The 26,193-nt window shown below is 36.1% G+C and overlaps 1 protein-coding gene across 8 annotated transcripts in view; it reads left to right on the top strand.

Annotated features, from left to right (window-relative positions):
* Positions 1-26,193, top strand: part of POLK (DNA polymerase kappa) — a 73,262-nt gene that overhangs the window by 3,989 nt on the left and 43,080 nt on the right. For 6 of the 8 annotated variants that reach the window (XM_058729329.1, XM_058729338.1, XM_058729318.1 and 3 more), the window contains exon 2: positions 22,468-22,630. In XM_058729329.1, coding sequence (XP_058585312.1) covers positions 22,496-22,630 — 135 coding nt within the window. In that variant the 5' untranslated portion in view covers positions 22,468-22,495. Of the gene's footprint in view, positions 1-935; positions 1,018-21,869; positions 21,890-22,467; positions 22,631-26,193 lie in introns of those variants that run through there. The other 2 variants (XM_058729292.1, XM_058729300.1) reach the window with 2 other exon arrangements.

Genomic DNA, 26,193 nt, shown 5'->3' with positions numbered 1-26,193 from the left:
CACAGAGACCAAGCAGGTCTTGAACCCATGAACATGAAATCATGACCTGAGCCAAAATCAAGAGTCCAATACTTAACCCACTGAGCCACCCAGGCGCCTCTCTATGTCCATTTCTGAACAAGTAAACACTAGTTTCAGAAATGTAAAGGGCTACAAGAAATTTGCATGTTTTCATCTTTTGTGATATTGTACAGAATTATTGTAAAATATCCTTGCAGGCGTATTCACAAAAGTGGATATACTAAGTGTGTAAAGTGAATATAGGAATGCTGAAGTGGTTGCTCCCCTTTGTATCTTAATCTTTTCTGTTGGTGCAAAAAAAGATTGTATTTTACCTATCTATAATCAACATCTGGCGTGCATATCTTCCAAGTTAACAGTTTTCCAGTTAGATCATAACAGGTACATTGGTATCTAGTGTAAGCAACCCAAGTATACTAGTCTATGAATGAACTTTAAAGGACTGTCAATTTTCTAAAAGAAAAAGGTAAGTAATTCAGCCAGCAAAATTGAGTTTATTCAAGAATAGCAGAGAAATTGCAGTTTGTGACAAACCATGGGGAACCATAGGCAAGTCCAGAGAACAGAGAAGAGCTTCCATTTATAAAGGAAAGGAGGAAGTTGGGAGGGGTTATTTTCTACAAAAGTTCATTGGGGGAAATGAGAGTTTGAAGTGGTGGTGGCTTCTCATTGGATGCAGGGGAAGGCAGCTTACTGTTGACAGCAAAAGGCCATCTTCTGTCTTCCTGCTGGACTGTGCAAGCTATGATGAGTGATGAGTTTGTGAGAGTCCTCTCTCCATGACTTTCCAACTCCAATTTTACTTTAGGTTTCCTTAATGTATTTTCACATTTCCCCCATTTAATAAAGAATTTTCTTTAAAAGCATTGCTGATCAAGAGTTGGGCCATTTCTTCCTTATTAGGGTCATTTTTGTCCATCACTGCCAGGAAGGACCTTTTCTGGGTGTCATGTCTGCAGATTGGAAACCTTTGAGGCCACTTTTGAGTGACTAGAGGTAGGAGGGAGAACTCTCAGGCATTTCCCATTTAAAGTCTGTATCTTATTAGGTTGTATCTGTTGGAGATCATCTTGATATGCGGAACCAGCATCGCTCTTTGGAGTATACCATTTCTACAAAGGTTTGGTAGGCTACAGTATATAATCTAAAAATGATTTTACAAAATAAATAAGAATAACGACCCTAGTTTGTATATTAGTTCTAAACCAGGAGCCCAGACCTGAAGATAGCCAGCTAAAGAGATCAAAGGGCCATAGATGGTCAGGTGGAATTTGTTGTAGTCAGTATGCTTGTTCTGTAATTTTATGAACTTGGGATTTTACTTCTCCAGAGGAATTTAGGTGCAACCTGTGGTGTTTGCTATTTCATAAACATCTTGTTTGGCAAGTAAGTAATCAAGGACTATGCAATTATCCAAAACTATTTTAGCCAACAAGTCAAGTGATCGTTGTTGGACTGCTACTGCCTTACTGATGGAATCAGCAAGTTTTCCCAGTTACAGAGAGAGATTCTTAATCATTTATTCACTGGCATGAACAGCCACCAATGGGATAAGTGCCCTTATGATGGAGGCAAATCCAGAATAATGTATACCTCCTGGGAGTTCCCATGTAAGGCAACAATGAAGGTTTGATGGGGAAGACCAGTAGGAGGACCAGTGGAAGGCTTCATTTTTATTGTGGATGTCTGTGGGCTAGTTAGTAAGCCTCCAATCTGCCAACTATGTATTTTGGCCCGTTGAGTGGTCCACTTGCCACAGACAGATAAAACCATGTGGTGCACATAAGACTTTTGCTAGGGTTTGATTATTAATTAATGCCGTTAGTTGGGATTATTCAATTGGACCTTTGAACCTAGGGTCAGTGGTGGTTGGGGAACAATTAGGGAGAAACTGTCCTTTTCGGTGAACTTTATTCTTTTTTTTTTTTTTTTTAAATGTTTGTTTATTTCAGAGAGAGAGAGAGAGAGAGAGAGAGAGAGAGCAGGGGAGGGTCAGAGAGAGAGGGAGACACAGAAGCCAAAGCAGGCTTCAGGCTCTGAGCTGTCAGCCCAGAGCCCGACATGAGGATCGAACTCACGAACTGTGAGATCATGACCTGAGCCGAAGTCAGGTACTTAACTGACTGAACCACCCAGATGCCCCTATGGACTTTATTCTTGAAGGGTGTGCAGAGGGGGGTTGTTTTGTTATAGTGAGCCGACCTGTAGTAGTAGAAAGAACAGGGAACCATGTGATTAGTTGCATTGAGAGTTAGGATAGCAGACAGCTCAAAGCAAAGCACAGGGAAACCTGGTTGTAGAAGTTTGACCCTGTAATATCTAGAGGGATGTGGGTATAGTTAGTGGTCACACCGGAGATGAAGGAAAAGTTTGCTCTGAGGAAGACTAAAGGGTTGCAAGTCTCATGGACAGGTCCAACAGTCAGAAAGGTTTCCCCTTTTTTTGAGGGATTGGGAAATATGAATGAGGGCATCATCTCATCAGGATAGATAAAGGAGAAAATGAAATGAGAAAAAGCAGAAAGGAGAGAATATACAGGCCCAATCCTGTCATCTTGGGGAAGCTGTCTGCTTCAGTATCCTGTGTTTCATTTCCTAGAAATCTTTAAATTTTTTTTTAAGTTTATTTTGAGAAACAGAGCGAGCAGGGGAGAGGGGCAGAGGGACAGAGAGACAGAATCTCAAGCAGGCTCTGTGCTGTCAGCATGGAGCCCCCCGTAGGGCTCCATCCCCAAACCCTAGGTATTTGACCTGAGGTGAAAGCCAGAGTTGGACGCTCAACCAACTGAACTGCCCAGCTGCCCCATATTCCTGGAAGTGTTTAATTTGAGGTCAGCAGTGGATGACAATTCCAGTCAGCGTTTGGGCTATCTTTAGAGGAGACTTATAAATTCAGGAGTCAGTTCCTTGTAGTTAAGTGGTACAAGGATTGGTTCATAACACTTGATAAGGACCTTTTCAGTGTGGTTGAAGAGAGTCTTTTTGGACATGTCTATTCCAAGAAATGAAATCCTCAGGTTGCATTGTGTGGTGTTTGAAGTTTTCATCTCCCAAGAATGTGATGTGAAAAGACTGTTCAACTAGAGCATGATTATTTTTGAGGGATGTAATTAGGCCTTTGCAACGTTAAGTATAGCTCCTTTTATTAGGTGCAGGTCAAAAGAGATGGAAGCTAGGGGTATAGAGCATCCGGTAATTACCTCAAAGGGTGAGAGCTTATGAGTTCCAAAGGGAATGGATCTGAGTGTTAGAAAGACCATCAGTGCTACTTTTGGCCACGGTAGTTAGTTGGAGGGTTTCCACAAATTTCGCTGGTTGAGTTTTGATGATGCAGTTGGTTGGTGTGACTGGTTCTGAACAATGAGGATGATAGCAGTGAAAATGCTGTAGAACTGGCCAAACAGCATAGACTTGCTGTAATATTTGACCAGCATAATGGGTTTCCCAGTCACTGTGGAGCTCAGGTAGGGTTCCCCAAATAGGGATGATTTTTTCCCAATAGGATATTAGCTACTGAAGAAGCAGTAGCTTGTCTACATGGAAGGGCTTCAAACCAGTGGGAAAACCTGCAAATCATTACCAAGATATATTTGTGTTCATGAGATGGGTGGGTAGCTGAGTACAGCCCGTTTAGAAGACCTCAGTCCTTTAGATAATTTAAAGTGCCCAGGAGCAGTGTGGATAGAATGCTTGGGTGATTTTTTGAAGAGGGCATCTTGCTGGACAAAGGGGAAATCTTCCTGGTGGACTATGCAAGCTTCCACAAGTGGTATGTGGGTGTTAGTCTTCCCTTCATGGCTTCATGAATCCCAAGTTTGAATTATGCTTCCTTAACACATTTTCACAAGATCTACCAGATTTTTTGAATAGTAGAACAAATTTTTGCACTTGGTGAAAGAAAAAGACCAAAAATTGACCATAAAATCTAGTTGAATAAAAAACTTGTAATTAATCTGACCAGATTATGTGCACTCTTTCCATATGAAGGGTCCTCACAGCCAGCCAGCTGCAGAATTTCTCTCTTCTTGCTGCATATGCTGATACTATTTTCTTTCTCCTTATTTCTCCCCTTCCCTTGCATTACCATTGTTTATATGTGTTGTGTTTTACTACTGTCTGTTAATATTTTCCCTCTTGTATTACTTCTCTACCATAGCAGTCATTGGCACCAGTGATGGGAAAAGCAGAGGAAGGAATAGGTGAGAAAGAGTGAGAAGCTAGGAGAAAAAATCTGTAATGGAACCTTCCATCCTCTTTTAATTGACTCATAGGAAAAAGGAAAGGAAGCTTATGTTATACCTACTCTTAATTTTTACTTCACTCTTGTTTCCTGCCCCAGTATCCCAAGAGCCCCTAATCCTCTCACATTTTTTCCAGCCTTGTGATTGCTCTTTGTATCCTGGTCTCAAATAAGAGGCTTGATGTTTTCTTCCTACATCTTAATCTCATATTTTTGTTTTCCTCCAAGGGGAATAATTATGATTCTAAATGACTAGTAGCAGTAAGTTAAGTTATCCCTGATACAGAGCACAGGCACTGTCAATGCTTACTTTTCTTGCTTAACCCACACTCTGTTTGGGTCAAAAGACTTTTATTAACATCAATTATTATTATATTATACGTATACAGCTAGGTCTTATTCTGTTACTCTGATCCCTAAGGTGACTTTGTAAATATGTCTTGGACTCCCTTGTATATTGATCTTTAACTCAAGGACAACTGTATAGGGTGGGGGTGTACTCACTGATAACCTTAATGCATTGCATGCACTTACTTAGGAATATGTCATATCCCATAGAAAGTTCTAATACTTGGCAATAAGACAGGGATTTCAGAAACAGAATTTCAAAGGGCATGTAGGGCTACCCTTTTATCTCATTTCCTGTTGTACAGAGGAGAGCCAAGCCAGGCATGTTCCAAGCAGAAATATTCATTCTTACTGTTGAATAAAATTGAAATTGTATTCCTTTATCTTTTATTTTACATCTGTTTGGTTTTGTGGGATAAAAACTTGTCAGGGGTATTTGGTATTTCATGGGTTTCACTATAACAGTAAAAAATCCTTTAGTCTAAAAAGTACACTATGCATCTATTATGGATGAACAGTGCTATTAATATCCACTCTCGCCATCTACACATTTTGTTTTTTACCCTCAAGCTTTTGAGTCTCTAACTTTTAACCTCTTTTCCTGTTACATTGAGAAATTCTTTTGTTAAAGTCAGACTATTTAAGCAGTATGGTATTTTTAAATATTGGTAGGATCCTCATGATAGTTATTTTGTAAATGTGTTTTGCTTCCTGTTTTTCTCCCCAGCCCTTTCATTGTTTCACTTTTACTGTAATTTCAGATCCTCTTCTCCTTAGTCAAGTAAGCTGAAAAATACTGTTATATAACTATACATGTTGTTATGGTGGTACAGTTTATGAACATACAGCTTATCTTCATCCTCATTTAAGGTATTAAGACCTGCTCTATGATGATCCTGATTGGGATGCTTTAAAAATAAGAGATATATACCACATATTCCATGGATTCATTGTTTTCTAGCATTTTACTGTCTAGGAATACAGGCAATATTTAAGTGTATAAAGATATTGATTTGGTTTTAATAGTGACCATATTATTAAAGAGCAAGTAAAGATTTAAATTGCTTATCACATAATGTTCACTGAATATTTAAAGATGAATGAAGTAAGTTTAGGTGGTTGATGATTAAAGGGAAGCTGTAGGAACCACAATTAACAAGGCTGAGAAGAAAAGTAACTAACAGGTTAAAATTAATGATAGACTGAAGAACCAAATTCCATCATAGCTTTTTGTAAGGAACAAGTATCATTTAAGAACCTACTCAATGTTAGACATTGTTTTTCATCTATTACATCTAGTATTCACAAAAATCTTGCAAAGTACACGTTCTTCTTTTACATATAAAGAAATTAATGTTCATAGAAGTTAAATAAGTTGACCAAAGTCAAGGTAATTAATAGTCTAGCTCAGACTTTTAAACTCAGAGACTTATAATATACTTTCAATATATATAAAATTGATTTTAGACTAAAAAAACCCCAAAAACAAAGACAACTATTATCCTGAAATGATTAAACATTTGAGTATCTATTAGAGCCCAATTACATCCTAGTTTGTTGCATAGTTTTTCTTTAGTTTGAAATTTTTCTTTTGAAGAAAATTCATCCACACACATTTTTAAGCTGCAATGGTGTATTATGTAGGCACTTTTCAATTTTTTTTCTATCATGACTAAAGAGGTATGCTAGCAAGTCTGTTTTAAGTTGTTGTTTTTTTTTTTTTTTTTTAATGTTTGTTTATTTTTGAGAGAGAGAGCCAGGGAGCGACAGAGAGAGGGAGGTGGACAGGCTGTATGTTGTCAGCGAAGAGCCGGATGCAGGGCTCGATCCTGTGAACCGTGAGATTGACCTGAGCCAAAGTCTGAATCTCAGCTGACTGAGCCACACAGGTGCCCCAGCAGGTCTGTGTCTTAATTATCCATAAATAATTTAAGTGATCTAATTTACAATCATTCTTCTGTCTAATGTTGATAAAGGAATTATATATTGCTTTAACTCTTAGTATATCAGGAAAAATAGTCATGGGTGTCATCATATTTTTTTATATTTTTGAGTAATTTTGAGAAGTAACAAACAAGGGATAGTGGACAGTAACTTTATTAGGAATTGTAATAAATATTGAGACCTAGTAAACAAATTTTTATTCTATATTTTCCTGAAATGAGTAATGAATGTCCTTTGAAAGCAAGTAGCTGCTCATCAATGTCTATACACAATCCTGGGAAATATGCATCCTATAAATAAAGATTCCAGATATTATATGCATCTTTAAATTGATTCTAGCTTATCATTATGTTTAGTTCTTTGTCGTGGGCTTATAATATCAAAATGTAGTAACATTTGAAACTTTTTCAATAACTGTTGAAAACTGACATCTCATAATCTTTTTAGACGGAAGTCATCCATATTCTTTCCTCCATAATTGTAAAATATTTTCATTTTTATATTTATAAACACTACTTAGAAGTACAAGTCAAATAAGATTTTCATTTCTATATTTATTTCCTTCATCTATTTCCTTCCTGACTTTGCATACACATCTACCTTAGTCATTTGTTGACTTACAAACTGTGTTAAATAACTTTTAGTGCACAAATACCATAAAGGATGAAAGAACACTGCCATAGTCCTATTAGCAAGTTGGGATATTCCAAATTCTTGTTGCATAATACTGTGTGATGAAGACCTTCCCGTTGGATGACTAACTGGATAGGAATGCCATATTTGCTTTTCTTAAAAATTCATTGCTGGGGCACCTGGGTGGCTCACTTGGTTAAGTGTCCAACTTCTGCTCAGGTCATGATCTCTCTGTTACATGGGTTCGAGCCCCACATCAGGCTCTGTGCTGATAGCTCAGAGCCTGGAGCCTGCTTCAGATTCTGTGTCTCCCTCTCTCTCTGCCCCTCCCATGCTCACACTATGTGTCTGTCGCTCTCAAAAATAAACAATACTTTTTTTTTTTTTTTTTGCAAACTGGTGCAGCTGCTCTGGAAAACAGTGTGAAGATTCCTCAAAAAATTAAAAATAAAACTACCCTACCATCCAGCAATAGCACTATTAGGAATTTATCCAAGGGATACAGGAGTGCTGATTCATAGGGGCACATGTACCCCAATGTTTATAGCATCACTTTCAAAAATAGCCAAATTATGGAAAGAGCCTAAATGTCCATCAACTGATGAATGAATAAAGAAGATGTGGTTTATATACACAATGGAATACTATTTGGCAATGAGAAGTAATGAAATCATGCCATTTATAGCAACATGGATGAAACTGGAAGGTATTATGCTGAGTGAAATAAGTCAGTCAGAGAAGGACAGATACCATGGTTTCACTCATATGTGGATCTTGAGAAACTTAACAGAAGACCATGGGAGAAGGGAGGGGGAAAAATAGTTACATACAGAGAGAGAGGGAGGCAAACCATAAGAGACTCTTAAATACAGAGAACAAACTGAGGGTGAATCAGAGGAGGTGGAGGAGGGGGAAAATGGATGATGGGCATTGAGAAGGGCACTTGTTGGGATGAGCACTGGGTGTTGCATGTAAGTGATGAACCACGGGAATCACCCCAAAAAACGAGAGCACACTTTACACGCTGTATGTAGGCCAATTTGACAATAAATTATATTAAAAAAAAAAAAGTTAAACCTACACAGAAGCAAGAAATGTATTATTAATTGTTGGATCAATTGTAGCAATAATTAATAATTAAACTCAAAGATTAAGAACTAAAAAAATTTAAAGAAAATAAAAATTAAAAAAGTTGTTTACTCATTGATTCTTAAGTTTGAGAAAATATCTATTTGAGTCATCTGAAAATTCATGATCTGAAATTTTGCTTGCATCAGTCAAGCAAAATAATGAGCAATTTCAGCATCATCATAGTCTAGAGTGCTGTTAGTTTCTTTGCATTCATCTTTTGATTTGTCTAATAATTGTGCTCAGTATGGGCAGAAAATGTAAAATTCAGAACTTTCAACTATGTTTAGCTTTTATTAAAAGCTTTCATCAGTGAGGGGCGCCTGGGTGGCTCAGTCGGTTGGGTGACCAACTTCGGCTCAGGTCATGATCTCACCGTCCATGAGTTCTAGCCCCGCGTCGGGCTCTGTGCTGACAGCTCAGAGCCTGGAGCCTGTTTTGGATTCTGTGTCTCCCTCTCATTCTGACCTTCCCCCATTCATGCTCTGTCTCTCTCTGTCTCTCAAATGAATAAACATTTAGAAAAAAAAAAAAAGGCTTTCATCAGTGAAAGTTTCTACCTCCCTCTCCCTCTTGCAAAAATGGTGTCTCTGTACTTCTCTTACGCTTTCTTTCAAAGATATAATATAGTAGGCAACACAATTAGAAAACTGAAGTATGCTGTTATAATGATGATTTATTTCACTACCAGGTCATCTCTAGGTGATTCCATTATTTCATTTTCTTATGATTTTATCTTTTAGCATAAGTTGTGAATAATGATTAAATAATTCCTAGGCTAATGAAATAGCAAAATACTCAAGATACAGGAAAATAAGATCCCTAAAATAACATAATGCATTTTCCATTTCTAAAGGGATCACTATAATGTATCTTCAGTTTATAAAAGCATCAAGTGAACTTTATTGTGTTAAAAAATGAATATTTTGTTCTTCGGAAGGTTTCTAAGTTCTTTTTCTTTGGAAGATAGGAAATACCAATGCTGATAATAAATTTCAAAGAAGAAATTCAAAAGCTGAAGCTGGGTCTAACAGATCCTTGTATACTAGAGGTTAATATAACTTTGTTCCTTAATTTACATTATAACTGAACACAAACTAGTTTGTATTTCTTTTTCCTATCTCAAGTGAAAGTGTTAACCATTGTAATTCCAAAATAATAATAATTTGACCAAATGAGGCATTCATCTTAAAAATCAAAGTACAGATTGTTAAATTAGTTCATTTATCTTTATCCAATCCAGTGAATTTTTTGCATTAAAAAATAGATGTATAAAGTATAAAAGTTGATATATAAAATCATTTATAAAGTTTACAATATTTTCCCATTGAGAAGAGTTAATTTTTATACATAAGAAAAGCATGGCTATTATGGCATCCCACCATAACAAGCATTTAATGATAGAACCACACTTTATAAATCATGATCTGGGAGAATTATCAAAAACCAAAGTGAAGTCAAGAGGATCAGTGCCCTCCATGTAGTAATATTTACTTTTGCCCTGAAGCAGACATGTGAAAAGATGTGTGAAGAAATGCTAGTAAATTCCAGAGATGAAGGCCTTTTCCAAAAATATCCCTGTTTCTTTCTACTGATTATTGCTAGTTTTTTTTATGGAATAAGAACCCAAACTATTTTGTGATTAACATTAGTGTATGATACTGTAGACAGAAGTTAAATAGGTGTGTAATTTAAACATTTTGTTAGTGATATTCTTGAAAAAAGGGTTGGGAATTTTTTAAGCCATGGAAAGTATTTTTTTCCTTCCTCATTAACGGGGTATTTTAGGGAAAAAAATGTAAATATATGCTGTATAGGGGTGGAAGAGGATGAGGAAGGCAGTGCTGCTGTATATCAAGGGACAGAGAAAATCTTTCAGATATTTAAAACGGCAGATGAAGGGGCACCTGGGTGGCTCAGTCGGTTGAGCGTCTGACTTCGGCTCAGGTCATGATCTTACGGCTCGTGAGTTCAAGCCCCGCGTCGGGTTCTGTGCTGACTGCCGGGAGCTTGGAGCCTGCTTTGGATTCTGTGTCTCCTTCTCTCTCCCTCAAGAATAAATAAATGTTTTTTAAAAATAAATAAAAAATAAAAGGGAACATGAAGAAGCAGGCGTAAGGGAAAGTGTTCACAGAAAATACAGGAACCTGGTCTAGCTCTGTCCTTTGAAGAAGGGATGTACCTGGACACATCATGGCCAAACTGATGAAAACCAAAAATTAGGAGAAAAACTTGAACGCAGTCAGAAAAGGCACATTACATAGAAAGAACAACAATTTGAACTATCATGATTTTAACAAATAATGGAGGCTGAAAAACTGTGGAGCTACATCTTTAAAGTACTGAAAGAAAAAAAGCTTGTCAGTTCTATACCTGATGGAAATACCTTTCAAGAATAAAGATAAAATAAGTCTGCTGGCATACTGATTAGGAATGTAGGCTCTGGAGGAGCGCCTGAGGCTGAGTATCCAACTCTTAATCTTGGCTCAGGTCATGATCTCACTGTACATGAGACTGAGCTCTGCATCAGGCTCTGTACTGATGGTAAGGAGCCTTCTTGGGATTCTCTCCCCCCCCCCGACCTTTCTGCCCCTCTCCTGCTCACTTGCTCTCAAAATAAATAAAACATTTTTAAAATTGTAGGCTCTGGAGACAGAATCTTGGATTTGAATTTCAGCTTGGACGCCTCTGGTGGTCATGGATGAATTACATAAATTCTCTAAAGTTCAGTCTCCTTATGTATTTTACTAACATATATACTTTATTGGGATAATACCTAAATTAGTAAGTAATCGAGAAAAATAAATGAGAGAATGCTTTTTAAGCCCTTAGTACCTGCTTGACATATGTTAAGTTGTTAGAAAGTGTTAGTTATCATTTATTCATATGTATTTTTAGCTAGTGTAGCCAACCTTTATGGAATTTTACGCTATTTTTATCCCTCCCCCCACCCCAGCTTTAGAGAAGTTGGCTACATCTTGAAAAAGGAAGAAACCATTAACAATATTGAAAATGAGAAATCACTTTTGCTGCTACTTTGACTTGTACAAAGACAAGATTTAGGAAGCTCTCATTTTCAGAGAAAATTCTTATAAATAATGCTTTCCCTTTATTTTCTGCATAGCAATGCATAGGTAGAAATATAGGGTGTTTTTGATCATTGATTTTTACGGAAATTATTACATAAGGCAATCCCTGGTAGAAATGAACTCTTTGTTTTAGATGCCATGATTATTGAAGATATTACACTTTGGATCACTAAGAAGATCTGCAGTTGATCTCCAAATGTATTTTAGTAAAGTATGAATGGACATATTTTTATAATTTCATTTTCCTTGTTTCATATTCTTCATTTGAAGATTTCTTAGGCTTTTAGAGAGTATTCAAAATAATGATGTCGTTTAAAAATAAGTTTAGACCATAAATTGTGTTTTCTATTACAGTAATAAATGATATTTTATCTATTATTTATGCCACTTTCACATTACTTCCATGAAATCTATAAAAAACCTGTTCCCCCCCCCCTTTTTTTTTCAATTTTAGAGGGAAGGAAAGTGAGCAGGGGAGAGGAGCAGAGGCAGGGAGAATCTTAAGCAGACTCCATGCTAAGCATGGACCCTGACCCAGGGCTTGATCCCGTGACTCTGGGATCATGACCTGAGCCAAAATCAAGAGGTGGACGCTCAACCGACTGAGCCACCCAAGCGCCCTTGTTCCTTTTTTTTTTTAATTTTTTGAATGTTTATTTATTTTTGAGAGAGAGAGGAGCAGGGGAGGGGCAGAGGGAGAGGGGGACACAGAAGCCAAAGCAGGCTCCAGGCTCTGAGCTGTCAGCACAGAGCCCTACATGGGGACTGAACTCACGAACCGTGAGATCATGATCTGAGCCGAAGTTGGATGCATAACCAGCTAAGCCACCCAGGCACCTCTGTGTTCCTTCTTTTTGATAAGATTTCAATAATTTTGTTTTACCTTCTTTGTATTTATAATGTAATGGCTAAGTGTGAATGTTTTGATGCTAGACCTGAAATATAGTCTCAAATCTACCAATTATTAACTGTTTGACGTTATCTAAGGTACATGTAAGTCTACACCTTAGTTTCCTCATCTCTTAAATAGGATTATACATGTAAAACACTGTAAGATCTAAATATTACTTTTTATATTACTGCATTTAAAAAGACTTAACTGAGTGGTTAGCATATTCTGTATATTAACCTGCCCATCATTCATTCATTCAACATATAGTTATTAAGTAACAGGCTCAGTGGCCTACCACTATACCAGGTTTTGCCCTCTTGAAATTTATATTTTGATTGTACTAAGTGCTGCAAAGAAACACTGTCTTATTTCTTCTTGCACAAATTCCAGGAGAAAAAGGTATTTGGCATAGAAGTTATTCAGTTGATCCATTTATTAGTATATTAGATTATTCACTTTTATTCAAATGAAACATTACTAATACTTTAAGATACAACTTTTTCGTAGCAGTGTTACTCACACTTTGATCTATGTACCAGTGCTAATCCATAATGAGATAATTACAGAATTTGAGAGTCAACTATAAATTTATTATCTCACAGTTTTGGTGGATCAAGGATCCCAACATGGCTTTAACTGGATGTCTCTGGATCATGAGGTTGCAGTCAAGCTGTTGTCTAGGGCTGCAGTCTTATCTGAAGACAACTGGAAAAGGTTCCACTTCCAAGCTCACTTACATGACCTGTCAGAGCTGCCTCAGAAAGCAGCTGACTTCCCCAGAGTGGGTAATCCAGGTCGAGAATGAGAGCATTCAAGATGGAAGTCACATTTTTTTTATAACCCATTTTGTATATGATATCCCATCCCTTTTGCTGTGTTCTATTTGTTAAGAAGTGAGTCATTTAATTACATATTATGGTATTTATTTGTTGTACCTTTTTCTTTATTTTCCTAGCATCTATGAAGTATTTTTAAAGGTAAGTTAGTAGCATCAAAAAATTTCATTTGGAGATTAAATTTTGCTTCTTAGTATATTTGGCATTATAGAAATGAATAATTCATATGCTGGAAGCTACTGTCAACATATGACCAGTTTTCATAATGCTGTATACTATAGGCAGATTTAATAAGAGGATCAGAATTAACTATAATAACTTACTGGCATTTGGGAATGTGGTTTTGGCAAAAATATTAACTGACAAGGTTTTACAAATATGCTAAAGCTATTATGGTTTAAAGTTTTGAAATCTCAGAAATTTAAGTTCTTAACTTTAATAGTGATGAATACTTTATTTTAACCTTTTAAAAATGGTAGTCACATAGTGAGAATCCAGATTTTAAGTCCCAAAACTAGGTTGCTATTATTATTAGCTTCAAGCCTTTCAGTAAAGGCTATATGGTTCTAATCTCTTCTTCAATAAGTGAATTTCAGAGTCTACTTTGACTCCCACACGTTTGAGGCCTGGTCAGGAAGAAAAAAGCATTTCCAATAAATACTAGATTAAAAATTAAAAAAAAAAAATGTCCACGAGGAAACCAAAGCATGGAATTCATTTCCCTTTTCTAAGTAAAATTATGGTGTCCTCCAGAGGCTGATGTATCTTGCTTACCTGTGAAGGTTATATAATACAAGTGAATTTTTAGATTGAGGAATTAGATTAAGGGATTAAAATCTGATTATATAAACATTTAGCATATATTTATATTTTTTTAAATGTGCATGTTCTTTTTTTTTATTTTTTAAATGTTTTTATTTATTTTTGACAGAGAGAGAGAGAGAGAGACAGAGCATGAGTGGGGGAGGGGCAGAGAGAGAGGGAGACACAGAATTGAAAGCAGGCTCTAGGCTCCGAGCTGTCAGCACAGAGCCTGACACGGGGCTCGAACTCATGGACTGTGAGATCATGACCTGAGCCGAAGTGAGACATTCAACCGACTGAGCCACCCAGGCGCCCCCAAAATGTGCATGTTCTAAAGTAGAGTTCTAAAGATTATTTTGGGAATATTCTGGGATTTAATTTATAATTTTACTCTGAAGGGGCACCTGGGTGACTTGGTTGAGTGCCCAACTTCAACTCAAGTCATGAACCAGCGGTTCATGAGTTCAAGCCCCACCTTGGACTCACTGCTGTCAGCCTGTCAGTGCAGACCTTACTGTGGAACTTCTTTACCCCTCTATCTCCCCCTCTATCTTTCTCCTCTGCTTGTGCTCTCCCCAAAATAAATAAATATAAAAAAATTTTTAGAGGTAAAAAAAAGTAAAATTTTATTCTGAAACTTGATTTATTCTTAGAAGTTTATTAATGTAATTTTTTACATTAAAAATTATTTGTCAAGCTTCATTAATAGGAAGCATTTCTGTGCATATTGTAGATAGTCTGTATGTGATTTTTATCAGTCATGCCAAACATATGATGAGAGTTTATTCATATAGTTAAGTATGATACTAAGTATTAGGCATTAATGTTGAAATTTCATATGTGTCTAGACTTGCTTATCTTAATATTGTCTTCATTGACTTGAAGTAAACTGAAATGTAACTCCTAGTACCTTGATTTGAATATTAGGATCATGTCAGTGGTAAAGCCTTAAAAATCATGAAGAATATTCTCTTGTTGGTTCACTAAATATCACAAGATCCAAGCGGTGGGTGCCATTTGTTCTTTTGAGTTCCCTAAACTCGGGTGGCTGTGTGTGTGTGTGTGTGTGTGTGTGTGTGTGTGTGTGTGTGATTTTTTTTTTCACTTGTCATTTCTTTAGTCATGAACATTTTTTTTTGTTTTTTTTCTATGATTTCTCAATCAATTACATGCCCGTATTTGCAGCCACATTGATCACATTGTAGAGAAATAAATAAGAATGAAAGTGAGAGGAGAGAAACCACATTTATTGCATGCTTACTTAGTATGTGTTTACTTTGCTAGGGACCCTTACATATCACACACTTAATCATCAACAACCCCTGGAAGTAAGTTTCACAGAACAGGATACCAAGATTCATACAGTTTGAAATCATATAAATTTCCCGGGAAGACACAACTAGTTAAGTTTTAGAGTTGACATTTCAGTCCAGGTCTATCTGGCTTCAAAGCATATACTTTTTGCACTATATCAAAATGTCTCAGCACTGAACTCTTTTCATTAAGTACTGTACATTAAAATAAGCAGTATATTTAGATCTCATTAAGAAAAAACAGGTAACAGTTAATCTGGACTTTTCCCTTTATTAACAAGAGTTAATAGCTCTCGTTAGCTAAAATAAATCACTCATTATGTAACAGATGATAGTGTAATAAATTATTCTATGTCAATGTTTTGCAACTTTTTCTAACCTATACTCCCTTTCATAGACCTTACTTTTTAATGTTATTTGAACCTTCAAAACAATTATCACTAAAAACAAATCATTATTTCTCCTTCCCCTCCAGTTACAGCATATAACTCTGGGAAGGGATGAGAAATCATCTCATCAATTAAGAATAATTATTTTTGCTGATTTGGATATAAATTCCAGATACTGTTGTTTGGTATCAGATATTCTTTATATATCCTATCTGTTTAAATGTATTTTTATAACATTTGTTATAACATTTGTTAATAGTCATTAACAAATGGATTGTTACTGTTTTAAAATGAAAGTCCTTTTAACAATATGATCTAACAGAAGTCAGGTTATATGGAGTTTTTGATTTATTAGGGTTAGGGGAAAGTGTGTTTTAAATCATTTTGGGTTAATTACTCCAAAATCACAACTTCTTGCTGATATTATTTCCTCATGTTTGGCAAATCTTGGAATAGTATTTTCTGGATGTTTAGTTTTTTGTTTACGGTTTTCAGGAATATATAAGATCAGGCAGAAAACATAATAAGAATGATTTTCAGAGCCTGGCTTCATACGGAAACCACCTTTTAAAATTCATCAGTAGTGGGGCGCCTGGGTGGCTCAGTCGGTTAAGCAGCCGACTTCGGCTCAGGTCATGATCTCGCGGTCCGTGAGTTCGAGCCCCGCGTCGGGCTCTGTGCTGACAGCTCAGAGCCTGGAGCCTGTTTCAGATTCTGTGTCTCCCTCTCTCTGACCCTCCCCCGTTCATGCTCTGTTTCTCTCTTTCTCAAAAATAAATAAACGTTAAAAAAAAAAATTAAAAAAAAATAAAAATAAAATTCATCAGTAGTAAACAACTATTTGCACAACACTGTGAATGTACTTAACACTACTGAACTGTAAACTTACAAAATGCTTAAGATGGTAAATTTTGTTATATGTTTATTTTTACAATTACAATAAAATAAAAAGAAACATAGCAATTGTTATCTGAACACTGCTAGTGCAGTCTTGGAGTTGATAGCAATTTCAATACATATCAGTGTTCACTCAGATGCTTCTAGGTAGTTTGAATCAAAAAAGCGGAGATCACTATTAACTTTCCCTTTTCTGTAAGCTGCCTGTTTATTCTTTTACATTAGTGATAGAATATATATGATGAAATTCTAGGAGAGCTGCACAGCATCCATAGAACAAAGATTTAAGGAAAAATCTGAGGTTTTACTTAAGATATCATTTGAAGAATATTATGTTGCTACAATGTTTTAAATACCTGCGGTAGACTAGTTAGAGCTATAGGAAACTGAAACAATCAGTAGCAATGGATCAAGAAATAATATGGAGAATATATCAAGAAAACACTGGAACATGGGGTGCCTGGGTGGCTCAGTCGGTTGAGCGTCCGACTTCAGCTCGGGTCATGATCTCACAGTCTGTGAGTTCGAACCCCGCGTCGGGCTCTGTGCTGACAGCTCAGAGCCCGGGTCCTGTTTCAGATTCTGTGTCTCCCTCTCTCTCTGACCCTCCCCATTCATGCTCTGTCTCTCTCTGTCTCAAAAATAAATAAACGTTAAGAAAAAAAAATTTTTTTAAAGAAAACACTGGAACACTGGCAGGGGGTAAGTGAAAGAATAATTTTTCCAGGATAGGAAAATAATACTTTGTACACCTTTTTCTGTTATTAAATATTTTCCTTCCTATAATGTAGGATGTAACATATCATTTCTTTTTTTTTTTTTAAATGTTTACTTATTTATTTTGAGAGAGAAAGATTGCAAGCTGGGGAGGGGCAGAGAGAGAGAGAGAGAGAGGAGGGAGAGAGAATCCCAAGCAGGCTCCACACTGTGAACACAGAGCCTGACCCAGGGCTCCATCCCACAAACTGCAAAATCATGACCTGAGCTGAAATCAAGAGTTGAACACATAAGCAACTGAGCCACCTACGTGTCCCAGAGAGCCATTTAAATTAGTATTAAATTTCACTTCCACAAAAATATGGAAAATACTTGGTGATATAATTTTTGTGCATCTCTTGTGAATATTATGTGATCATCTCTGCTGGGAGCTAGCTCTCTCTTTCAATTTATGGATTTCTAAAGTAAGAACTAATGGGGAGAATAGAGATAACCAGGACTAATGAGAGATTCTAGAAATTTGAGAATAACAAATACTAAGCAATAAAAACAAAAGTAGGCTCACCACAGAGACATAAGTGATAGTGCTAAAAGGAACTCATAGGAATTAAAATATACTGAAACTTAGTATGTTTTATTAACTCTCTCCAATAATTTTTTGTACATTTAGAAATAACTGGAAAGTAATCACAGAAATTAAATTTAACAAGGCAACTTAATTTCCCAAAGAATAAATATAAACTAGAATCTTTTGAATATTAATGGAACATAGCAAGTAAACTCAAACATGTAAATTCAAAATATTGTTTAAAAAATTTTTTTAATATTTATTTATTTCAGAAAGAGACAGAGAGAGAGTACAAGCAGGGGAGGGGCAGAGAGAGAAGGAGACACAGAATCCAAAGCAGGCTGCAGGCTCTGAGCTGTCATCTCAGAGCCCGGCGCGGGGCTCAAACTCATGAACCGTGAGATCATGACCTTAGCTGAAATCAGACACTTAACCATCTGAGCTACCTAGGCACCCCTAAATTCAGAATATTCTTATATTGTAATACACGTCCCCAAAGTTTTAATAAGTTAATATAACTATCAAATACCTTAGGAAAATAAGGCTTATAAAATGGAAGGTTGTTTAACTCATATAGCTGTCCTTACATATTTAATATTGAAATAAGGAAAAATTACAAGAATTTTATGGGTGCCTTAAGGGTGACTGCATGGCTTACTTGGTTAAGTGTATGACTCTTGGTTTTGGCTCAGGTTATGATCTTGCAGTAAGTGGGTTTGAACCCTGTGTCAGATTGTGCATCAGCCTTCTTGGGATTCTCTGTCTTCCTCTCTCTCTGCCCCTCCTCTCTCTGAAAAAGGGGAGCCTGGGTGGTTCAGTTGGCTGAGTGTCTGACTCTTGATTTCAGCTCAGGTCATGATCTCACAGTTTCATGAGTTTGAGCCCCACATCAGGGTCTGTACTGACAGTGTGGAGCTTGCTTGGGATTCTCCCTCCCTCTTTCTTTCTGCCTTTCCCCTGCTCACACGTTCTCTCTCTCTCTTTCTCAAAATAAATAAGCAAATAAATAAACATTAAATAAACATTAAAAAAGAAATTATAAACTTATTAACTCCAGAAAAGTTTTTCTCACAGTCTTTTAATATAACTATGTAACCTTGCTATGTGAATAAAAGGATGAGAAAATGATATAAAAATGATATAAAATGATATAAAATGAGAAAATGATATAAAAAAATGACTGAGTTCAGTCATTCCACAGATTATTTTTTGAGCCCCTGCTCTGTGTCAAGCACTGTTTGATGCATTTGGGATATATCAGGTAAAGCAAAAACAAAAATCAAAGTACCCTGTCCTCTTGGAGCGTCCATATTCACCGGAGAGATGGATAAAAAGCATAATAAGTATATAAATTTATGTTGATTATGTTAGGAAATGATAAGAGTTATGTAAAACACGGGGCATTGGGAAGAAGGGGTGGGAGGTACTAATCAGGTTGAAATTTAAATAAGGAGGTCAGGGTAGCCCCTCACTGAGAAGGTAACATTTAAGCAAGACTTGAAAGAGTTTAGTCAATAGGGTATCTAGCTGAAGAATCCTAAAGGGGAAGGGAATAGCCAGGGCAAAAAGTTTCAAGGTTAGAATATATTGACCAGATTTGAGGAATAGCAAAGAGATCAGTGTGGCTGGAGGGTAGTGAGCAACGGGGAGAGTATTAGACAGGTATGAGGGTCGACAGGTAATTGGGATCCAGATTCTGTTGGGACTTTGCTTTTATTCTGGAGTAAGATGGGATGCCATTGTACAGTTTTCAGCAAAGGAGTGATTGTGACTTAACTTGTGATTTAGAAGAATCGTTTCAGCTACTGTGTTGATAATTGATTGCATGGAGGGCAGAAACAGACTATTTAAGAGGCTATTACATTAATCCAGGCAAGAGATAATGGTGGTTCAGACTAGAGTGAAAGAAATGACAGCATTGAGAAGTGCTTAAATTCAGAGTATGTTTTGAAAGCAGAGTCCATAGTGTTTGCCAACAATTTGGATGTGTGGTGTATGAGAAAGAGTGAGGTTAAGTATGACTACAAGATTCTTTGCATGAGGAATTGGAAGTGATTGGAGGGTTGCCCTGAACTGAGATGAGGAAGGCTGCATGCAAGTGGAACTGGTTTGAGTGATGGAGGCAGATGAGAAGATCAGTTTTGGACATGTTAAATTTAGGATACCAGACGGGCATTTGGACTGCAGCTATAAACTTGGAACTTCTTAACATATAGAGGATAGTAAACTATCTTCATGAAACTAGGCTTGGTAATTGAGCATCAGCAAGACAGGAAGGTAGCTGAAAACTAATTTTACCTATCTCACAACTTTGCCTGGTGCCAGTGTTGCTAATAATAACTCAGTTCTTCTGACCCAATTAGGGATCAAAAGCAATTCTTCCTAGAGTTTTTGGGCTAAATAATATATTCTTTGTGAAATAGTAGGCATTCATAAATGTTTCTGTTCTTTTTATACATTTCAGTTTTTAAAGGAGAAGACAGCTTACATGTAAGATTTGTGCATTCAACATCTTCAAGCTTCAATGGTGGTGGTTTGGGAAAATATGAATGAATTACATTCACCAGTTTTATTACTAAAGCATGAGACAAAATATAGGGTGATATTAAGTTGAATGTGATAGTTGAAGAGAAAAATCAAACGATAAAAACAGAAAACTAGCCTATATTCTCTTGGGTACTGGGAAACAATAGCACCAGTGGTTCCCATACTTGGGGCCCATTGGAATAACTTGGGCATGCCTTAAAAATACTGATATCTGGTTCCTACTCTCAGACCTTGGAATTTATGTCACATGGAATCAAAACAAACAAAAAAACAACCTGAACTCATTGATGCAGAGAACAGATTGGTGGTTGCTAGAGGTGGGGTAGGAGTAGGCGAAATGGGTAAAGGTGGTCAAAAGGTACAAATTTCCAGTTATAAAATGAGTAAGTCATGGGGGTATAATGTACAGAATGGTGACTGTAGTTAATATCGTATTGTATATTGGGAAGTCGCTAAGAGATTAGATCTTAGAAGCTCTCATCACAAGAAAAGAAATTGTGTAAGTATGTGTGGTGATGGATGTCAAGTTAAAAAAAAAAAAAAAGGAAAAGAAAAGGTCCTCAACAGCGTAGAATAAATGAACCCTCTCTAAATCATGCAAATAAGAAATCACTGGCCTAATTTGTTATAGGTTCATGACAGCTGTTTACCTGGTCATTTCTTTATAGCATACATGCACTCCAAATTGGAAGCAGCTGTGATGTTATGGCAGCTGTACTAGACTTGAAGAAGACTTGGATTCACATCCCAGTTCTTTTGCTTATTAGCAGACTTATGATGGCCAATTCACTTAACCTTCCTGAATTCCAATTTCTATCTTTCCTATGAGAATAAGCAGATCTGTGTTGCATGGTTATTATATTTTTAAAAACTAATAAATATGAAAGTAAATTATAAATTAATATTTAAAGATATTAAAGAATTATTTGGGGTGCCTGGATGGCTCCAGCTGGTAAAGCACATGATTCTTGGTCTCAGGGTCATGAGTTCAAGCCCATGTTGGGTGTAGAGCTTACTTAAAAATAAAAAGAGTTATTATTTGAGAGGATTTTTCTTAATCTTAGATGTGACATAACATTATAAAATGTATTAATCTCCCAGAAGTGAATAGATTATTATTTTGTCTGTATTTTTTTCACTGCCTTAAGAAATAGAGTTCTGGGGGTGCCTGGGTGGCTCAGTCAGTTGGGCGTCTGACTCTTGGTTTCAGTTTAGGTCATGATATCATGGTTTGTGAGTTCAGCCCCACGTTGGGCTCTGTGCTGATGGCACAGAGCCTGCTTAGGATTCTTTCTCTTCTCTCTCTCTTGCCCTCCACTGCTCCCTCTCTCTCTCTCAAACTCTCTCAAAATAAATAAATAAACATTAAAAAAAAAGAAAGTGAGCTCTGTATACAGAGTGTAATAAATGCCACTGAACTTAACATGTTTAGTAGATGAAGTGTTATTTCATATTTGTTTCCTATACAGTATGTTAATATCTGAAAAACATGAACTTTGGACTCAAGTCTGGGTTTCAATACAGATATTGTCACTTATTAGCATATTTATGTCAGTAGATATGTTCTAAGACTCAGATTTCTTCTCTCTTTATTTTGGGGGTAATAAAATTTACCTTTCAGGGTAGGGCTACTGTGTGAGATTCAAGCGTAAAGTGCCTAGCATAGTGAGTGGCTGGCACAAAACTTGCAGGAAATGTTCATTTTTTTCCTTCTGAGAGTACAATAATCTTGGGATAGTAATTTTAAACTCTGAATAATAATTTCTCAGGGCTCCTGGGTGGCTCAGTTGTTTGAGGTTTGATTAATTCAGCTGACGTCCTGATCTCATAGTTCGTGAGTTCGAGCCCTGAGTCAGGCTCTGTGCTAATAGTGCAGAACCTGCTTGGGATTCTCTCTCTTCTCTCTCTGCCCCTCCCCCACTCACACTCAATCTCCAAATAAGTAAATAAATATTTAAAAAATAACAATATCTCAATGGCTAACAATTCTTATATTCTTAAATGTTTTTCTTGTTTTGCTTATTATCATCTTAACTTTTAAGTGTCCACCTCCTCACCATGAATGCTTTGAAAAGCAGTGTTTATTTTGTATGTTTTTTTAGGTAATAAAAAAACCTTTAAGTTTATACCATGCATAGCACCAAGGAGAAGAATGACAACTACAAAGATGACCTTCTGCTTAGGATGGGACTTAATGATAATAAAGCTGGAATGGAAGGATTAGATAAAGAGAAGATTAATAAGATTATAATGGAAGCCACAAGGGTATGTTTCTTGTTTCTTTTGATATCATTAATTTAGTAGCTTTTTAGCTTTCTGTTTAAAAGAAAATAAGTAAGTTGGAAATATTTTTTATTGTGATTTTTAATATTTTAATGTATCTTATTGTTACAACAAGTGGGTATGGAATAATCTCCCTTCTGTTCTGTTGCTCTTCCTCTTGCCGTCCAGTTTTCCTGCTTCATGTACACATTATATGCATGTGTTTCAGTAATGTAACTTGGAGGTCTTTCCATAAAGATCTTTCCATAAAGATCTTCAGTTTTCATGCCTGCATGTGTAGATATAATTTATTGAACCAGGCGGAATGTTCATTTATGAACCTATACATCATTTCTAGTCTTTTGTTTTTACAAACAATATGACAGTGAATAACCTTTACAACTTTCACAACTTTACATATGTGCAGGTAAAATTATAAGAGATCGTAGAAGTAGAATTATTCCACCAAATACAGATAACAAAAAAGGATATATTCATGTGGAATTTTTTTAAATGTTTGTTTATTTATTTGGAAAGAGAGCGCAAGCGAGGGAGGAGCAGAGCAAGGACAAAGAATCTCAAGCTCTGCTGACAGCGCAGACCCCAACCCAGGGCTTGAACTCCCTAACCACGAGGTCATGACCTGAGCCCAAATCAAGAGTCAGATGCTTAACTGACTGTGCCACCCAGGTGGCCCACATATGGAATTTTTATGAATTGCTCAAGTTGCCCTACATAGTTTATGTATCAATTTAAATTTTTACTGCTAATATGTGTGCAACCATGCCTGCCCAGTGTGTTACGAAGCTTTTGGATTTTCCTATCTATAGTAATGTAGTGTAGGCTTAATTTGCATTTCTCCTATGAAAAGTGAGATGGTGCATCTTTTCACATGTTTAACAAGTGACTTGTACTTTCCCTTTTTACAAACTGTCTCTTCTCGTCATTTGCACAATTTTCCATTAGATTATTGTATATCTTTTGATTTTGCTTATGATACTTAATCCTGTGCAGAAGTTTTCTGTTTGCCTTTTTTTTAAATTTATTTATTTTGAGAGAGAGAGAGAGAGAGAGATGTATGAGCCCAGGAGGGACACAAAGAGAGGGAGGGAGAAAATACCAAGGAGGTCTGTGCTGTTAGCATGGAGTGAACAGTGAGATTATGACCTGAGCTAAGAGCAAAAGCTGGACACTTTACTGACAAAGCCACCTTCTTTGATTTTTCATATGTACTTGAATTAGTCAACTGCGTATGGCTTTTTCCAAGGTCATAAATATTTTCTTCTAATATTTTTTTGTTTTATTTATATATTATGAAATAAATATCCCTTCAGAAAGGTGTAAAATTTAAGAGAATATACTTATTTTAAAGAAATGCATGCTGGTATCTACAGCAACTTACTTTTAAATGGTTTAACCAAAAAGAGGGGGAGGAGTGTGTGTGTATGCATGCATGCTTGTGCAAGTGCATATGTTGGAGTGGGGGTGTGTGTATTGTGTATTCCTAGAAATTGTGGGAGAAACTAAATGTATCAGGATATTAATAGCTGGTGAATCTAGGTGAGGACATAGGGGTGTTCTTTGTACTATTCCTTCAAATGTTGGAAGATTTAGAAATCCAAAATAAAACCTTGAGGGAAAAATAATTTTTTAAGTGTATAAAATATAGATAAAATTTTAAAAGTAAAAAAATTGAGATGAAGTAAGCAAACATAATATATGGACCCTGGTTGGATCTTGGTTTGAACAAATATATTTGGAACAGTTAAGGGAATTTGAATATGGACAGGGTACTAGATTGTATTAAGGAACTATTGTTAATTTTATTAGCTTTGAAAATGCTATTATAATTACCTAGGAAAAGGACGTCATTTTTAAAAATGCATACTAAAACACTGTATAGAATAGCTAAATATCATTATATCTCTAATTTACTTTAAAACAGTTTACTTAAAAAAAACAGTGAAGGAAATAAGACAAAATGTTGTTAAATCTCAGTGATAGTTTTATATAGTGTTTATTGTACTAATCTGTATTCTCTGAGATTGTTTTGAAATTTTCATCTTAAAACTTAAAAAAAGAATTAAAACCTATGACCCTAGTTTTCAGGTTAAGAAATAGAATGTTTAAGTCATCCCAGATTTTATCTTTACTCTCTCTTCTCTGTGTCCCAGTAACACTTATTAAATAGTTCATCTAGATCATCATTTCTTACTGATCTGCAGTGCTTTCTTCTGTTCCACTGGATTGTTATTATATCATTACAACATGACCTGCATTCCAGTATTGTCTAGTAAGTCTAGACAACTGCTAGAACAAGTTCTTTTTTTGCTCTTTATTCTTTTTCAAGAATATCTTAAAAAGAGCATTTGCTCTTTCATATAAGTTTTATGTGATATACAGTTGACCATTGAACAGTGCGAAGGTTAGGAGCACTGCCCCCCCCCCACACACACACACAATTGAAAATCCATGTACAACTTTTGACTCCTCGAAAATGAACTGCTAATAGCCTACAATTGACTGGAAGCCTTACCAGTAACAAAAACAGTCGATTAACACAAATTTTGTATATTATGTGTATTACATACTGTATTCTTATAATAAAGTAAGATGGAGAAAAGAAAATGTTAAACAAATTGTAAGCAAGAAAAAAATATATTTACAGTACTGTACTATTTTTTTTTAAAGATTTTTTTTTAATGTTTATTTATTTTGAGAGACAGAACGTGAGCGGGGGAGGAGCAGAAAGGGAGGGAGACACAGAATCCAAAGCAGGCTCCATCCAGGCCCTGAGCTGCCAGCACAGAGCCCAGTGAGGGGCTTGAACTCACGAACCATGAAACCATGACCTGAGCTGAAGTCAGATGCTTAACCAACTGAGCTACCCAGGCGCCCCTGTATTGTACTGTTTTTATTGAAACAAGTCCATGTATGAGTTGGCCTAATGCAGTACAAATCCATGATGTTCAAAGGTCAGCTGTATATACATACATAGAACTATATATACATATCATCTGATTGATATGTATCTATCATATAAAATACATACTTTATACATATTTTATATACCAATATATATTAAAATATTTATATATTTTATATAATATATATTCCTCTAGTGTGAGGGGTTGGGGAGTTCATCATAAATATCTTTTTTGAATTGAAATTTTCTAATTGTTACTGCTTCACAGAAATGCAACTTCTTTAAAATTTTTATCAGAAACATTTTTTGTTGTTATTTATTTTTTTTAGAGAGAGTGTGAATCAGGAAGACAGGCAGATGGAGAGAGGGAGAGAATTTTAAGCAGACTCCATGCTCAGTACAAAGCCTGATGGGGCTTGATCCCACGACCCTGGGATCATGACCTAAGCTGAAATCAAGAGTCAGACACACAACCAACTAAGCCACCCAGATGCCCCTATCAGAAATTATAAACATACAGAAAATGAGATACTAAAGTGAATTCCTGGGTAATCATCACCCAGCATCATCAGACATCACCTTATTTGCAAATATTGTTTCATCTATCTCACCCCTCCCTACTGAATTTTGGAGGTAGAAG

Source organism: Neofelis nebulosa, chromosome 1 (assembly GCF_028018385.1).
Source record: "Neofelis nebulosa isolate mNeoNeb1 chromosome 1, mNeoNeb1.pri, whole genome shotgun sequence".
Classification (NCBI taxonomy): domain Eukaryota; kingdom Metazoa; phylum Chordata; class Mammalia; order Carnivora; family Felidae; genus Neofelis; species Neofelis nebulosa.
The sequence above is the reverse complement of the archived record's forward strand: the minus strand, read 5'-3'. Positions and strand labels throughout refer to the sequence as shown.